This window comes from Perissodus microlepis, chromosome 7 (genome assembly GCF_051167445.1).
Source record: "Perissodus microlepis isolate ML-2025 ecotype Zambia chromosome 7, ASM5116744v1, whole genome shotgun sequence".
Classification (NCBI taxonomy): domain Eukaryota; kingdom Metazoa; phylum Chordata; class Actinopteri; order Cichliformes; family Cichlidae; genus Perissodus; species Perissodus microlepis.
This window is the reverse complement of record NC_140467.1, coordinates 26,865,717-26,884,421: the sequence shown is the minus strand read 5'-3', so window position 1 is coordinate 26,884,421 and position 18,705 is coordinate 26,865,717. Positions and strand designations below refer to the sequence as shown.

Genomic DNA, 18,705 nt, shown 5'->3' with positions numbered 1-18,705 from the left:
ACAGTTATTGCAATCTTCTTGCACTTCCTCTGGTGTCCAGCAGAGGCAGCACTGAGTGGTTTCCATACACTCCCATGTTAAACCTTTACAGTACAAATAAACAGGTTTACACATTTACACTTTTACAATGCACAAACTGCTTGGTCTCTGTTGATCATTTTTAAATAATTTCCTCTTCATGGGGAGTTTGCATTGTTAGGGGCGTGGCCTTTTTGACTGATGGGTGGCTAAAAGTGATCCTTTTCTTTGATCAGATGAGGAGATGGTCATGGTCATGCTTAAAGAGCTTATCTCAGGTGTGTGTAAGTGTGTCAATGATGGTGAGGTTACAAATACTGGGCTAAGATGAAGGTGGTGTAGGGTTTGCTTTAGTAAAGGCAACATTAGATCCCCTAATCATGCCTCAGTTTGTTCTTCATGTTCTGTATCATTGATCTGATCTTGCAACGTTAAATATAACAGAGTAAAACTCTGACCTTAAACTTCATTCACCTCACCTGTTCTCTTGGGGTCTAACCCTCTCGTTTCACTTGTACAGAGGCAGAAACTTCGGTAGCGCTGTGTTTCTGGTTCCAGGAAAAGCCTGATGGAGGCTAATCATCCAGACTAGTGAGCTGAAGACCCATCGTTACCTTCAGTGACAGATGGCTGAGGGTTGCTCACATTACACCTGCAGGAGTGTGGATGTGACTCTGGGTTACCTGTGAACGAAGGTGCTTTCATGTGGTGTCAGAAAAATCAGGAAAACCAACATTTCACTGGGAAACAGTGATGAAGGACACCATAAACCATAAAGAGCAAAATATTCTCTGTGATTCAGAGTTTAACTGTATCTTCGACAGATGAAGATGTGATTGGCACCAGCCCTGTGGGCTTAGCAGGCCACAAAGTACAGCTTTGATATCGATATCCATCTTACTAATTTCAGTTTTTACAGAACAAATCAGCCTGAATGACATGACCACACTGTTCACGCTGTAGAAGGACCGCTATTGATGAATGATCACCAGAGTAAAGCCCCACACTGAACTGATACCTCAGCCCTGAAAGGCCCAAGCACTCCCAAAAAGGGGACTTCGATCAAAAACAAAATAAAAAAGTGATTGATAATCCAAATCCATATTACCATTTTATTGAATTTATAACATGAAACCAGGTTGTTCATGTAAACAAGCTCAGTTATTTATTAGAAGTAGTGAAGTGATCATGTTGTTTAAAGGTCCTTACAATAAGCTCTTAATTCATCAGAATCAGAATACTGTAATAATCCCTAAGGAAATTAATGAAGAAACAACTGCAGACACAACATAAATTAGGCTGGACACTGCTGTAATACCAATTTAAACCAGAAGGTGTCAATGTAACCTCAATATAACCTATTGAGAGAAGTATTTCTCACTATAAGATTTGACAAAATAAGTATTTAGCATGACATTTTGGGGATTTTATTGGCTTCACAGCTTGTGTTTCCTTGCAGATGTTAAATGTAACATATGAGCTAAATCAGCGGTCTCCAACCTTTTTTGCGCCACGGACCGGTTTATGCCCGACAATATTTTCACGGACCGGCCTTTAAGGTGTCGCGGATAAATACAACAAAATAAAACTAGTACCGGTACCGAAAAAAAGAAAATTTATTCATAACACACGTGAAAAGACCAAGGAAAACCAAGTTAACGATCAAAACGATAACAAAATAACGCTGAAAACCGATAAAAACCCTGAAAACCATACATTTCACACCTGAGCCTCAACTCTCGCGGCCCGGTACCAAACGACTCACGGACCGGTACCGGTCTGAGGCCCGGGGGTTGGGGACCGCTGAGCTAAATTATAAACTTCACGTAAACAACCACAAAAACACCACAGAATCAAAGGACCTGCCTCCCCACAGGAACGAGCACACATACAGTCATGCTTGTCTAAGAAGTCCAACAGAAGCAGCAGGGAATCAATCACTGCTGTGATCAGTGAAGCAGTTTCCTCCAATAATCAATAATATCTGTGATCAGAAGTCGATGAATGTGCTGTTCTTTAGCTACCTATCGGTAGGATCTGCTGCAGATCGATATCAGATCTCTAATGTTCTCTTTACATTTTAAAGAGTCCTGAGAATGAGACTTTGGATGAATGTGGGTTATTAGGTAATTATTGATTATTGATTACTGGTATAAATGCTGTCAGTAAAGTGGTAATCAATGAGAGGATCATTCAGTGTTTATGAGTTTCCTTTGGTAATCTGTGAGGGTGATTTTAAAAAAACACGATGCACAGTAAACAAAGTATCAAATGAAAGATTTATTCTTATAACACATGTCATTACACATAAAGGAGCCAATGTGAAAGAGGTCAAATGTAGTCAGAGAAGAGCTATAGAATCCAGATCAGCGAAGCACAAACCTCCATCCATCCACCACCAGCTACACAGCAGGAGGCTCCAACGCTCAGGTGAAGTCTGAAAAAAGTCTGCAGCAATGACTGCAACTGTCTGAACTTTGGGTTCACATGGATGACTGTGCTGAGATTATTATCTGAAACTCTGAACATCCACCACCAGAACTGAAGATAATCAACAGACTTTTTAACAGAACTTGAGAGGACCACTGACATAAACTAGGTCCAGTGCTGACATGTGTGGGCTGAAGAGCAGTGGACTGGAGAAGACCTCTGGAAGAGCCGCAGCGATGCTTCTGCAGAGTGAAGCGAGGTGAAAAGCATTTAAAACCAGATCTGCTCACTTCACAGAAATCTCACAGCTGAGGGCTCCCTCCTCTGAGAGATGGCGCTCTCTGTGTAAGGTATGATAAGCTCGGTAAAGAGAAATGCCATTTTGGGGGGAATTACCACCTCCATTAAAATGTAACAAAAGGTTCCCAACCATCGTGAAACCATAGGGGAAAGCGTCAGCAGTGCTTTTCCCTTATCCCTAACGCAGTGTTTGCTAAACACTGAACAGGTCGGCCCACAGATCAGTGTTTAGAGTCAGGACTGATCCCACCCCAATCCAAACATCAGGTAAACAGAATCGCCCTCTGGGAAATAATCGTTGCACACCCTCTATTATACAGGCATCCATTAGCAATGTTGATGTGATGTAGCTACCAATGATTGGTTATTTCTTTCTAATTGGTAATTAGTTTGGGTACTCTGTAAAATTAACTCATAATAAACTAACAGTCCTTATTTAATATCTTGTATTTTCTAAAAATTAGGCCTTTGTTTTACGCCATTACCAAATTACAACACAAATAATAAGCATTTAACATCTCCAGGGTTAGCTTCCTGTCTGCCTGTTTATTTTATAATAGACGAACTACAGCATCAAAATGACTTGATTTGGGAGGTAACCAGCATGTGGTTAACATGAAACCCTAACCATAATCCTACCCAGAAGCAGCTCACCAGACACCAGGTGGGCATGAACAGGTGAACAGAGAGAGATGAGGTCACATACCATCGATCACTATGAGCCATACAGTGTGACGAGAGACTCCTTCAGAGTTGCTTGCCAGGCAGGTGTACTCTCCAGCATCAGCCAGAGTTACGTTTCTCAGAGTCAGCAGCGATTCTGCCTCATAATCCATCATATTCAGATCCTCATCCTGTGAGGGAGAGGGACATGGATATCACCCAAACATGTTTCACTCAAAAAGTTCCAATCAAAGCTGGTCGATACAGCTCTAAACACTGGGTCAGGAGTCTGAGAGAACTTTAAGAGTGTGACACTAAAGGCCAGTTTACGCCAGTTAGTTTACTTTTCTTTTAGTACAGGACTAGACTCGGTCCATGTGTGGGAAAGGAAAAGTAATCCCATGGTTTAGTGGCATATCGTGGTGATATGCAGGTAAGAGCGCAGTAAACTGTAACACATTATACAAGTCTTAACTTCTGCCCATCCATCGTCTCTGGAACCCTCCTGAGCCGAGACATCCTTCAGAGGGAGTTCTTTTCCACCACATTTGTCTGCACTCTTATGCCTTTGGTCCAAGGCCACAGCTCATCATCACAGATCATGGTAAATATATAGATTAACAAGTAAATCGACGGCTTTACCTTCACCCAGCACAGCAGACAATCCACCAAGCTCTCTACGAATGCCCTACTTCACTTTACTCGGGTTTGGAAGGAAACTAACCAGAGTGGGCAATCCAACATCTTCTGGATAAAAACTGTTGCGTCAAATTTGGAGGTGCTGATTCTCATCCCTGCCTTCCTGATGAATCTGAATTTGAGCAAACAGGTGGAGTCTTTGCCAGTACACCAGCATAGCATCTGACTGCTAATAGGTGATTTGTCACCCTTGTCCCCTCACCTTCCTCTACAGAAAAGGTGGAGGAAGGTGACCCCATTTAAGGTCAGCAGCTGATCTTTGGATGGTTTGAGAGCGACTAAATGTCCTGCTTCATGGCTTCACCAACATGTGAGTTTTTGTTTTAGTGACACCCAAAGTTATACTCTACCCTCCCATACATGTCAGCTGCCTCCCGAGGCTCGCAAGCTAACTAAAATTTGATAGGACTCCTTCTACTGCATCTCTGGTGTCCATCAGGTGGTTTGAGGGTTGATGTTGCAGCTCCAATAAGACACCTCTTTAATAGAGAGGTTTAAGCCCAAATGGGACAATTTAATAGAAATTGTCCCATTTGGGCTCAGTGTCCCATCCTCAAAATACCATTCTAATTCTGGAGGTTGCAGCTGTCGATCTTCCTGACTGTTGCCTATAAATGGTATTTTTTTTATATGTTTGAATGTGTCAGGCCTGCCCGGTACCCTCCCTAGCCACAAAGCAGATGACAGCTCAGCTCCAGTCTTCACTCAAGTGGTTGCAGATGTGATGACAGAGAATGTGCATCTTTGGAGCTGGAGCTGCAGTTCCCATTCATTTTTTCTGCCTGTTACACTCATGCACAAAAACTACGAGCTTGTGTTTAGGAAAAGATCACGGTTTGATGACGTTAACCCTTACCCCACCATGGACCAGAATAACATTAATCTAGCTTCAAAACACTTTGGAGACATAAAATAATACTAACATAAGCCTGTAGTGCTGCCTGATTGTGGTGTACGTACTTTGGGAGGACGAACAAAAGGAAATATGTCTATGTCTTCTTTGCTGCCATTGATCACGATGTGTTTGAACCACCGTATGTAAGGCTGTGGGTCACCGATCACTGCGCACACAAACTCCACATCACTACCAACAACAGCGATCTGGTTACCCTGCAGCCCAGCATGCAGGTCTGGCTTTTGAGGAGAACGCTCTGTAACAAAACAAGGTTTAAGGTTAGCATGATGCAAGATCATACAAACGACTAATGTCCACAGAGAGCAGGAGGAGACAGATAGCCATTCTGTTTGCCTGCAACATGAGGATGTTTAGTCTGGATAAAGTCTTTATGAAACTCTGTACGTTTTGTAGTTTACTGACGTTATGTTTGTCCACTTAGTAAGTACTTAGAAAATGCATTAATGTTATTACTAAAGCTCACTGTGCCATAGTTTAGTGATATTGACTTTTTATGTGGTTATATTTGCAATCTCAGATTTGGAGGGAGTTCTGTGTTTCTTTCACATGGTCACATTTTAATGTTAGGTGTATTTGATATGTTGTTGTTGACTTTGTTCAGTGAGCTTTAATGCGGTTTAAACAAAGAATACCCTTGGGACACCTCTACAGCAAATCAGCACTTTATTCACTCCAGCATTTCCACTCTTATACTTCTCAAAGTGCTGTAATTTTATTTTTACTTGTTAAGGCCAAACCGCCTCCATCAGTCATGCAACCTCCTTGATGGTGTGGGCGGTTGTACAGGACCAGTGAAAAGTTCGGACACACCCACCGAAGGTCAGAGTTATGGTCGACACACACAGTCCAAAGTACTGGAACCATCTGGTTTTTGCAATAAAGCATGCTGTATGCCGTGTATACATGCTGCAGATAATCTTACCAATTACATTCAGCTGATAGGTGTGTTGGAGGGTCCCGTGTCGATTCTGCACCACACAGGTGTAGTTCCCTTCATCAGAGGGAGCCACTGACTCCTTTATTAGAGTCCATGTGTGGTCTCTGATCTGCAAGATTAAAGAAAGATACAGAAAGGGTGAAGTAAAGCTTTACAAGCTGAAGTTGTTTCTAGAGGCCTTTGACTCGTTGGTCCATCCTGACCTCTTTTCCGTTCTTGTACCATCGCAGGGCAGGAAGCGGCTTTCCTGTCGCTTGGCAGTGAAACTTCACCGTCTTCCCGACAGGAACTCTGTAGATGTGTCTCTTGTCCGGCCTCACCCACTGTGGTGGCAGTGAATCTGAGACAACATAAGGAAAACATCATGATTAATACTGCGTATGCATCTTTCCAACACAAAGACTGAAACTAAGAGGATCAGCTTGAGGGTTAGCATGCAGCTTCTCACTGCCTGTGCAACATTCCCCAGGTTGTCCACTTTTCTTTAAGTATTATTCAGAGGATTTCACAATTAAAGAGCGTCATTTTAAAAAAGGTGCTCATGAATGTGCACAGGCTGAACCTTTGCACATAAAAGAGAAATCCATGCATTTTCCCATGATAATATGATCAACAAGTCTATCATACTTGGTTAAAACAAATCCAGATTATATATCATCCAATATAAAGGTAGTGCTAGAGACCAGTGGAGACCTTGCTCACTTCAAATGCTTTTGTATTAATCTAATTTTAATTTTGATCTCTGGCTCTCTTCCACAGTGTGTCTTTGTCACGGCAGATAGCTGCCCCTCCCTGACCCTGGTTCTTCTGGAACTTTCTTCCATTTAAGAGGGAGTTTTTCTTCCCCTTGTCACCAAGCACTTGCTCAAAGAAAGTTGTCTGATTTTGGGGGTTTCTCTGTATTATTACAGGTCTTACCCTACAATATAAAGCACCTTGAGGTGACTGCTGTTGTGATTTGGCACTTCTTAAATAAAATAGAATTTAATTGAAATTAATAAAACCCTGCTGAATTGGGCACCTTTGATAAAGCACTGCCACATAATCCTCCACACTTTCTTCAGGCTTTAACATTTTCAAACACATTGTCATCTTCACAAAGATCCTCACACACAAACTCAAAAGTTGTTTGATTTTTTTGATTTATGTCAAAAACACCTGCAGACTGGTCATTATTCATATGAGTCTCTATGATGTCAGTGCTCCGCAGATTGTCATTTACATCAGACCTCTCACTGCTCATAAGGTGGCAATTTTCAACTTGCGCCTCGGCATTGGGGTCCACCTCAGCAACACAGGGCTCCCGTGGCCCCAGCTGGCTCTGCAGGGTTGAGCGGTTGCCAGCCAGGTGCTCTAGCCGTCTTTGAGGATCATAAAAAACTGCCTTCTGTGACACACAACATGCTTAAGGAGCACAAATTTGCACCCCAAAGAAACCATCTTCCAGGTCGAGAACAGGGTCCTAGGCGCCCAAGAGCCATCCGGCATTTTGCAGACCCCTCCCTCCTCAAGGTGCTTTATATTGTAAGGTAAAGGCCGTACAATAATACAGAAAAACCTCAACCATCAACTGACCTCCTGTGAGCAAGCACTTGGTGATAAGGGGAAGGAAAAACTCCCTTTTAACAGGAAGAAACCTCCAGCAGAACCAGGCTCAGGGAGGGGCGGCCATCTGCTACGACCGGTTGGGGTGAGAGAAGGAAGACAGAACTAAAAATATGCTGTGGAAGAGAGACAGAGATTAATAATAAGTTGTGGCAAACCACCAGGGGATTCCACTCATACCCAGCGAGAAGGGAAGAGGGAGGAGTGATGTTTTGGATTCTAGGAGATGTTTTGCCGCCTTGTGAAGTCACTGGGGTTGAGTGAAGCTGAGATTAAAGTTGATATAAAATGTGATGAGCTCTCATGTCATCCTTACATGCCTCCACAAAGTAATGATTAAGTGCAGGGAGGTGTATAAGACCTTCCAGCTGCCCTGACTGGCTTGAACTGTGTTTTACATTTTTCACTGTAAATAAATGCACCGGGTTCACTTGGAGCTAACAACTCTTAAAAACCTGAGGTGTTACATTTGGTACAGTGGTAATTCTGATAGGTTTTCCCATTTGCGCCATGGTTCCCGGCTCTTCTCCTTGCTGGGTTTGGTAACGTTTAGGGCTGTTCTTGTTCCCCAGGTGTTTTCACTTCTCCCAGTTGCCCTGCTGTATACTCAGAGTGGTCCTCGGCCCTCAGTCTTTGCCTCAGCTTCTGTTAAGCTATCCTAGTTCCTCCCTGTAAACTCTGAATCCTGTTCTGCACATTGCTTTGTGGATTTTGTATTGTGCAACATTCTGTTTCAACAGCCTTATTAAAAGGTGGGGTTTGAGTTAACTCTGGCCTGTTCCAGATTTTGCGTTTGACAAACTCCACCCCTACCCATAAACTTAGGTGGTTTGCGAATTACTTGGTGGATGTTGAGAGGTTAACAGGGAAATGCATATATTTCTATGAAATAGGGTGACACACCTTATCAGACTGTATGGCATGGTCCTGGGCCGGTGACCCAGCGTTTTGAGTTTATTATTATTTTCTAGTTTCTTCTGATTTTGTGTTAATTCTTATTTTGTATTAGTTCTTAGGGTTTGGTTCTTGTGTTTAGTGTTTTAATGTTCTCCCTTCTGTGCTCTGTTCGTGCCCCTAAGTTAGTGTTGTAGAACAGCTTGTAAATTTCCTGTTTTACTTTGAAGGTCTGTGTCTCTTCGTGTCTAATTAGGTTCAGCTGTGTTCCCCTCTGGTGTGTCATTCCCGCATTACCTTGTGTGTATTTATAGTGTGTGCCTGCCTGTGTTCCTTGTCAGTTCGTCTCTGTTATTCAGTGTTTCTCCACGTCTCTCTGCCTTGCTTCCTCCGTGTCATCTCCATGTATCGTCCCGTGTCCTTATGTTTTCAGGTTTATTTATTAGTTTTTTCCAGTCTAGGTTTTAGTAGCTCCCTGTTCCTTATTTCCTGTATTTGTACTTCGCCATCACTTTAAATAAACACTCACTCGCACCCCAGCCAGTACCTGCATTTTGGGTCCTTTTCTCGTAACACCACACGACTGCTGCCCCAGCCGTGACACTCAATGTTTTTACTGTTTATGAACTAACTGACCTTGTCTCCAAAAACCCATGTAAGCCAGAGCAAACCCGAACAGTGGTCCCATTAACTAACATTAACTGGTTAACTACCAGTTTAGATTCTTTGCTTGTCATCTGACAACTTCTAAACATTTTGTGTCCCTCATTCAATACTTTCATTGAATCATAGAACAAATATTTATTCAATATATTAATATTAACAGAGAAGGAGAGATCTGAGATCATATCTCTGTATTCTATCCTGTACAGATCTTCATGTACCGTCATAGACAGTGAGCCATGCAGATCTGTAGTCAAACCCAACAGAGTTTCCAGCCAGACAGGTGTACTCTCCAGCATCGTCCAGGGTTATGTTCCTCAGAGTCAACACCTCAAATTCTTCGTCTGTGGTGTTCAAACCAGCAGCCTGAGAGAGAAACACACAAAAATCTGTGTCATCCTTCATCAGTGTCCCTCAAAGGTCAGAGCTGAGTTAAATTTCTCACCATCAGCAAACTGAAACTCAAAAGTCAAACTTAAATCTCTCACAAAGTCAGTTAATTCAGTTCATGGATGCAAACTTTAATTTTACCACTTCAACAGTCTAGTGCAGGAGACTAAGATCACTCTGAAAATCAGAGTGATTTCAGGGGGGGTGGAGAAGTGGGTTCAGAGTGTGGTGTCAGGGGAGGCTTACCCACACAGCTGCTCTTCATCACCTGTCTGAGCTGTGCGGTTTGAAAGCCGGAGGAGGCAGCTTTAAAGCCATGCAAGCGTGTCAGAAACAGCTGGAAATAAAACACCTGTTAATGTGTCACACTGTGTGTGGGTGTACTTTATACCTGTCACAAATCTGAGAAAATATAAGGATTTAAAAACACAAAATCATAAATTGAAGCATAAAGATTTGGTTCATCTTTATTTCCAGTTCAGTTAGATTTCCTGTTGCTGAGACTGGACTGATGAATCGGAGGTCTAGTCAGCTAACTCAGCTTTCATCCATAATTCAACAGCTTTCCCAGCAGGACATTGCTTCCTGAATGGCAGTAAGCTGTTAGAACAATGATTCAAAAAGTGATGTTCCCATATGTTGTTATTGCAAATGTCTTTTAAAAAACCCCAACTTTAGTTTTCAGAGGCTGGAAATTATGAGAGGTTGACACACCTGAGTGAAAGTCTTCTTTTTTCTTGATCTGTTCCTTTGGGAGCAGCAGATTATGTGCCTTCATCTCACACTATCTTAGCAACCTCCTCTGTTAGACCAACCTCCTGGATTAGTCTTGTGCTGGGAAAGGGATCCCAATGCAGCTCCTTACAGGAGCAGGCGGTTTTAAGAATGCTGTGGACTAAAACTAGGCAGTGGGTGCCAAGCGCCTTTGTATTATGTCATGATGTTTAACAAATTTAAGTGTATTTCTTTGAAATGTATCTCAGGGTTTTCTTCTGTTTTTAAGCTGCTCATATTCATAATGATATATTTTCATATTTGTTTGGTTTTATGTTTGTTTATTGTTTTTTGTTCATAACTGCACAGATATTTGCACATCTGATTGATAGTTTTTGGTCACATGACTGACTCGTTACTCCATCATGCCAGCTAATAGTGGACAGTTGGTATTACTGCAGGACAGAAGTGTTGTGGGGGGTTTTCACCTGTCTCGAGCCAAGACTACTGGGATCATCTATTCATGTAGGAAAAACAAAGATTTGAAGACAAATTGCAAATTTTGGGGACTTCTGATGTATATTCTGCCACAGCAGCTTTATTATGACATGCACACGCAATATATCTCTCATTCCCAGCACTGGGAAAACCACCGGGATACAAAGTGTATTCCTTCTAATTGGAGAGGTGTGTACTACCAAATTCACCCTCATCACTTAGCCAATTAAGCCAAGATCTGCTTATTTCACGAAACATATTCTAAGGGCTCTGACGGAGATCAGATTTATCCTCCTTCATTATAGATGTAAAGAGTGTCACACAGCAAAATAAAGCTAACAAAAGAAAATTACTAAAACTGGTCTGAAGCTGAATTTGGTGGTGTTGGTACGTACTTTAAGAACACGAACATAGGGCAGCCCGTCCGGTCCCACACTGCTGCCGTTGATGATGATGTGTTTGAGCCACTGCATGTGAGGTTGTATGTCGCTGAAAACGCGGCACACAAACTCCACGTCGCTGCCAACAGCTGCCGTCTGGTTGGCCGGCAGCCCTTTCTGCAGGATGGGCCTGCTAGGACGCTCTGAAACAGGTGGGTTGGAGATGAAGACAGGGGTAATCTTTACGAATGAGTTAGATATCCACAGAGAGGAGAACAGCATGTCACCAGTAACACCTGGAGGACGTACCTGCGGATTGATTTTCTAACTGTAGTCATCCACGAACCAGAATGGCTTTTTACATTTAGCAGTGAAACAGTTTGTGAGCAAAATGTTAATAATGAACTTTTGAGTGTTCTGGTTCTATCGGTCACAGTACCATTCACAATCAGTATGAATGGGTAACAGTATTCATGTCATGGGTGACATGAATACTGTTACCCATTCATGGAAGGACACTGAAGAAAAATAACAAGACTGGTTTGGACCGAGACCTTTCTGTCATTTTATGTTAAACTAACATTACGACCCTGTGTGCCAGATAATCTCTCTTACCAAGTACATTCAGCTGGTAGGTGTGTTGGAGGCGCCCATATTTATTCTCCACCAAACAGGTGTAGTTCCCTTTATCTGAGGGAACCAATGACGTCATTATTAGAGTCCCCGTGTGTTCTCTGATCTGAAAGATTGAGCACAGGTAAAGACAGAAAATAAAGTAAAGCTTAAAATCTGGTTGTGCCTCTAAAATTTCCACTTTACAGCCAGAAACACACCTGAAAGCCTCCGATTCTGTGATCCCTCCTGAACAGTTTCCCGTTCTTGTACCATTGTATTGCGGGAACCGGGTGTCCTGTTGCTTTGCATTGCATTTTTATCGTGTTGGAGACAACCGCAGCATAGAGCTTCTTCATTTCTGGCTGTACCCACTGTGGAGCCATCCCTGGTGAGGAGACACCACGAGGTAAACCTCATCAGTTTACAGTGAAGAACTCTTTGCCACTAAACACCTTCCATTATTACTGAGACATTCCCAGTGTCCACCTTGTTCAATTCAAACATTTTATGGTGATAAATGTTTGAAGTGTTTGAAGATAAATAAATTTACTGACACTGAAAAATGTTGAAAGATGTATTGCTATTGGATAAGTCAGAGCTTTCGAGCCAATACCAATTAAACATCAGGCCTTTCCAGTAGTGTGCCAGCCCAGGTCCCAGTTCTGGGACAAGAGACAGGACAGTCAAAGAATCAACAAGAGCTGTATCTGAACATTTATCTTTGGAGGCTTTCCCATTTTTGACATTCAGTCAAGCTTCGGAGCCCTTTCCTGATCCCCAAGCACTGCCTCAAGTCAAGCAATAAACAAATAACCACAGAACATCTGTTTGCCTCCTCAGTTCTTTTTATTGTATCTGGGACCTGGTAAGTTGGTCATTTAATAACATTTGTTTCACACAAAGTTAGTTATAAGAGTTGGCATAATCTTTCAAAACTAGACTAAACCAAAGAGTGAAGGTGCATGTGGATGGGGCTTAGGGCTGGGCAAACTGACCTAAAATCCATATTGCGGTATAACTTGAAGCATGTGCGGTAACAATATGTTTAGCAATATCTTCTTTTCTTCTGTATACTGTATTTTCCGCACTATTAGGCGCACTTAAAATCCTTTAATTTTCTCAAAAATCAACAGTGCATCTTATAATCCGTTGCGCCTGTATGAATTCTGGTTGTGCTTACTGACCTCGAACCGATTTTATGTGGTACATGTCACTTAAAAATCTGTCAAAAATGTTTTAGTACCACTTTGGTAAGCTACGAAGCCGCACCACTTGATGGATTGTCTGAGCATTATGGCTACCATAGTCAGGAGCCTCACGGAGTAATCTGGGTCCAAAACTATCCACTTCAGGTCCCAAAGTCAAACGAACACTGTGGCATCACTGAGAGTTAAAAACTGTCTAAATTCTTTCATCTTTGATAAAATGATCAGCGTTGATGCTTTACCAGGTGTAACAATTAAGTTTAACTTCCAGGCATCCATGAAAACAGAATTTATTAAATTTAACGGAGTTAGAAGTTAGCAGGAAGTTAGCTCGCTAGTTTCCACTTAAACATGATATAGCATGTTCTGACTGAGAGATTTTTGAAAAAATTTAAACACACAGCTCTGCTTTCACTCCCGACATAAATGAAGACAGAAAACTAAACAGCAGTGACTTTTTTAGGGTTACTGAAGTTGGACTAGCTGGTATATAATGATGTGCTACGTGATCGCTAGCGATACAGCTATGTTAGCATAACATAAACACAGTGAAGCTAACTTTTTCCCACTCGATAAAAGTGGGGGTTCCCAATGGTTAGGGACAAATGCAATCGCATGGCAGGATGCTGTAAAAAGACCAAACGTCAGTCAGGAGAACAACTGAGATAATCCATCCACAATACGAGGTTAGTCATTAATATACTGCAGCAACATAGGAATAGAGCAGCTGTGAGAGAATTCAACATTAATGAATCAAAAGTACGGTTGTGGAGGAAGCGCAGTTTTTGGCTTTACTCATATTCCAAAACGTGCTTCATCTCTTCGCTATTACTGTCGCCTGGCATAATTTGCAGATGATATTGCTTGCAACCGCTGTGATGCTTTGACCATAACAGGCGCAGCTTGATGACACCATCAACATGCGCTATTGCGGTAGAGCAGAATAGTCAAAATCTCTACCGTTGGCCAAATTCATATCGTTTCTACCGAATACCGTTTATATCGCCCACCCCTAATGCGGCTGTTAGGGAAAGTGGTAGTTTGCTGAAAAGAGCTGCATGGCCAAGAAAGCAAAAGACTTCCTCAGTTTCTGCCAGACAGCTCGTCTGAGCAAAGAATGGGAAGAATAGAGATCGACAGACCAAGTGACTTTCACGCATTGCATTGTGGGTACCAGTGGCAGCAAAATCAAAACACTATATCAAGCGCTAGCATTTCCAGCATTCATTAATTCTGCAGTTTTAATCCCTACTTGCATTTTATTTGCCCCAAAAACAGTTATGTATATTTATATGTATGTATATATGTATATATAGTTATGTATAGAGCTATATCACGTTATAACGTGATATAGCGTGAAAAGTATATTGTTCTAACAATATACTTTTCACGTTTGAACGATATAATATCACGTTATTACAATATACATAATTATCACGTTCGTACAATATGATGGATCCATGGGGTTGGGAAAACCAGAAGCAGGGGAGCTGGAGAGGTACCTTTCATGTCCATTCACTGGAGGTGTGGATTTATTGCATGGCTTTCCCCACATCAAGAAGCTTTCAATCAAAGTCAATACAGCTCTTTTTGCATCTGGAGCTTGTGAAGGACTTCTTTGTCATGCAGGACTCCTGTTCACTGTTAAACAGTTACAGCTTCACAGAAAAAACCTTGAGAGCAAACTGCTGCTGAAGCTTAACCATCACCTCACTGAGTGAAGAAATGGCACATTTTTGCTAAATATGCAGAAATAGATGCACACCCATACAATTTATGGTAAACTGAGCTGCCTTGTATGTACATATGTTGAAGATGCCTCGTTCTAATGTTTTCTCTGAGGCTGCTGTGCCATTTGGAGCAAAAATGAATATAAAGTTTACAGCATATCTTGTCACTGGAAATGGTTTGCACTGTTTAATTATTTAAATCATTTACCATAGGTATTGGTGAAAATAGCTTTATGTTGTAAAAAACTGTTGTTGTGCCTTAATTTGTTGATGTTTTTACATACATTCCTTTTGAAAATACTAAAATTTGTATATTTATTTATTTTTGTTTGTCTGATAGCATTTATTTATAAAATAAATCGGACATTTCAAACAGTTACTCACTACTTGATTAGTCTTTTCACCAAGTACTTTTTTACTCTTACTTGAGTAACTTTTTTGACAACTACTTTTCACTTTTACTTGAGTAATAATATTTTAAAGTAATGCTACTCTTACTTGAGTACAATTTTTGGATACTCGACCCACCTCTGGTGATCACTGACTGTTTTTAGGAGCTTTTTGAGATTAAATAGAAGAAAATACAAAACATTAAACATGTTAACAACACAAAAGCCACATTAAACGCAGACTACTTTAGACCCAGAAGCAGGATTCGTCACGTCATCACTTAAAGACCGGATTACCTTCTCAGTAAGGATTCCACATGACCAGGGTCTATACTGAGTTTTGAAATTGAGCATTAATTAGCATTTAGTTCTATCTGACATTAGTAAATCCACGATTAATCCTTAATTCAAAAGATTTATTTTTGAAGAAAACAATATTATAGAGTCCAGAATGAATGAGTCCTGGGGGGGCGGCCACGTGGCCAGTGGCTGAGACAAATCAGTTCTGGTGGGCCATGGCGTTATTTTTGTGCCACTATTCTGAGCGCATGTAAGAAGAATTGCAGGTGTAAGTGTTGCATTTTGCTGCGTGCAAAAAATGTATTTCAGTGTTTGCTATTATCCATACACACACACAATAGCAGCCCCTCTCACTCAGTTTTTGCAGTTGCGCTTGCTCGCAATGTGTTGCTTGCGCTCTCAACATTTCTGCCCGTGCCCGCTCAACTCTTTCTGTACAACGTTATATTTGTGCCACAAAACCAGCCAATCACAGACTTGGATGCAAAAAAATCTGATTGGCTGTTTTCGTCTCCAATCAGCTCGAAATGACGAAATGCAATATCCCAGAATCCATTTCGTCCAAAACTCAAACGAGGCAGTGGCGGAGGAACACAAAGTGGCGGAGTTTGAAATATTACTCTTTCTGGGTCACAAAATAAACTTTTAAGATATTTTCGTGCGAGAATGGTGCTGTGTAAACTTCTAATATCTGCTCAATTTATCAACACATCACATATTTCCAAAAGTGCTCTAACGTTTTCAGAGATGCCTGTTACCCACCAGCTGACTGCATAGCTGGACTGGCCATTGGGCATACCAGGCATTTGCTGGGCTGGAGTTATTCTGTCTTTGCTGCACAGCTGCCTCTTCTTCTCTCATTCTCTGTCCCTCCCTCTCCTGTTGCTACTTCAATCATGAAACTGATCAATGATCAGCTGATCGTCTCTCTTGTTTGTTTATTGCCCACTTTGAGCCAGAAACAGGAAACCAGCGGATGTCGTGCTAAACAACAGCAGCACGTTTAAGGTTGATTAGCTGTTGTTAGAATTTATTTAATATTAATTTCTAGTATCAGCTGGAGCCACAGCTGTAAAAGCTGCTGGTCATGATATCGGTTTGGATATGTGGTAAGAGGGAAGAGGGAAACATGAAGATGAAACCAGGAGACGTCCTTACTGACTCATCAGAACTGAACAGGTGATGGAGAAACAGGTTTACCTTTTAGGTGACAAGAATGAGTTGAAGGGAAGTAATGAACTGTTTCTGAGAGACAAATAACACCAGGATCCTTTGTAGCTGACGGCTGGTAACTGTGCAGGGGTGGGTCTGGCAAAGTTTTGCCTGGGGGCCAGGTAGGGCATTAACAGGGAGAGGGGGGCACAAAGAAATACTTTTCTTTCTTATTCTCATTTAAAATGTCTCGCTTTTATTAAATAATTATCTGAATCTTACAACCAAAGTTTTCATCTGATGTAAAATGTATAGAAATCATACATATACCAACAAGACAGTGTACATCACTGTCACAACAGCGTTTGTTTTCATTCAAAGGCTTTATGGCTTTTCCTATAATACCTGGTGGGCTGGTCTCTAGTCAAAACGCCCAGGCCGATTTTTTGTCGCAGTCCAGCCCTGCCTGTCTCATTATGTTTGTGTTTGGGAGTGAACGATGGTAGGTGGCAAACACTGGGATGGTTTTTCTTGAAGAATGCTTGTCAGCAAAAGCACATTTAGACAGAGCGCCCATGACACTTCTTACCTGTGTCTGTGCACTCTGAGTCCAGACCAGACTGAGCCAGAGAGAAGTGAACCAGCAGCAGCAGGGACCAGAAACGCATCATGTCCTAAGCATCAACTTACAGGGACGTCCACACTCTGAGCACTCTGCAGCAACAACAAAACCAAACTCAACCACCATTATGTCACTGAGTCTTCAATTCAATTCAATTCAATTCAATTCAATTCAATTCAATTCAATTCAATTCAATTTTATTTATATAGCGCCAAATCACAACAGCAGTCGCCTCAAGGCAGTTTATATTGTACAGTATATCCTATAATAATAGATACAGAGAAAAACCCAACAATCATATGACCCCCTATGAGCAAGCACTTTGGCAACAGTGGGAAGGAAAAACTCCCTTTTAACAGGAAGAAACCTCCAGCAGAACCAGGCTCAGGGAGGGGCGGCCATCTGCTGCGACCGGTTGGAGTGAGAGAAGGAAGACAGGATGACTTTAGGTGACTGTAACACATCTGCAGCATCATTGAAAACAGAGGGCGCTCCACTCACCCTCTGTGCAAACAGCTGTTCAGTCTATCTGTGTTTGTTAACAGGATCAGAGTGTGCTGGCTGTTGAAGGTCAGAGGCCTTTGAATCATCTCCTTTTGTTTAACCTCTCACTGATATGAACCGATCTCTTTGCTTTTACTGTATTTATTTTATTTTTATTGTACAGTGTTTCATCTGTAAACTTACCGAGAGGCTTCGTGCAGATGTTTGTGTGGCTGGGATCTCCACTGGAGTCTTTGGGTTACTGTTATGTTGTTCTGCACGTCTTAAATCTGACAGACTTACTGTCTGTGATTATAACCAGACAATCAAACAAACTCCATCAGAGCTGAAATAAAAAGGAAACTTGAAGCTAAATAAAATAATAACAATAATAATAATAAATATTAGAACATAATAACCCTGGTTTAATGAAAGCGGAAAGCCACACCTCTGTGTGACATATGTTTAATTCCTTATTGAATATAAGAATATATAACATTATCAACACAACACAGAAATACATTAATGGCATTTATGGCATGATTTAGAGAAGCTGGACTCACCGTGTATTTCTTTATTTGTTGTTAAATTTATTATAGCTTTCACTGTGTTTTCACTTTCATGTAACTTTAGTATTTTATTTTTAGTTAAATGATGGAGCAGAGCAAAAGCAAACAGCCTGACTGAGCACTGGTGGGGTCAAAGGTCACAGCAGTGGTACCTGTAGTCATTCATGCAGCAGATGACTCACCGTCAGTGGAAACAGAGAGGACTGACACGTTAGTTCGTCCTGGGATTTAGGCACCAACCTCGACAGAAGTGTCCCGTAGCACGTCTACGCCTGAACCAGCGGCTCTAGTTATGGTTAAAACCTTGGTGGTGTGATTACAGATGCCCCCTGAGGGCGGGACGAGGGTCGTCCATTCACTGTAAGAGAAACACGGAGATGAAACGCCTACACAAGGTCATATTTACTCTGTCCCTGTTTACTCAGTGACCACAATCTGCCAGGCGGTCTCTATTAAATACACTCATTATATAACAGTGCACTTTATGCGTTTTCACTAATAGGGACAAAACTGTAAATTAATTTTAATGCAAA

General features: G+C 41.6%; 1 protein-coding gene across 2 annotated transcripts; it reads right to left on the bottom strand.

Moving 5' to 3' along the window:
* Positions 1-2,286: 2,286 nt before the first annotated feature.
* LOC146383228 (uncharacterized) lies at positions 2,287-18,488 on the bottom strand. Of its 2 annotated transcripts, none has more exons than XM_084934469.1 (12): positions 18,355-18,488; positions 17,808-17,949; positions 17,088-17,212; positions 11,941-12,107; positions 11,723-11,846; positions 11,123-11,310; positions 9,347-9,491; positions 6,167-6,303; positions 5,949-6,072; positions 5,071-5,261; positions 3,455-3,602; positions 2,287-2,690 (listed from the first exon to the last, which is right to left on the bottom strand). In XM_084934469.1, the coding sequence occupies exons 3-12, from the start codon at positions 17,167-17,169 to the stop codon at positions 2,614-2,616; spliced, it is 1,383 nt and encodes a 460-aa protein (XP_084790595.1). In that variant the 5' UTR covers positions 17,170-17,212; positions 17,808-17,949; positions 18,355-18,488; the 3' UTR covers positions 2,287-2,613. The 2 variants fall into 2 exon arrangements, with proteins under 2 accessions (XP_084790595.1, XP_084790596.1); XM_084934470.1 differs by having other exon boundaries at positions 18,325-18,470.
* Between the last annotated feature and the right edge of the window lie 217 nt (positions 18,489-18,705).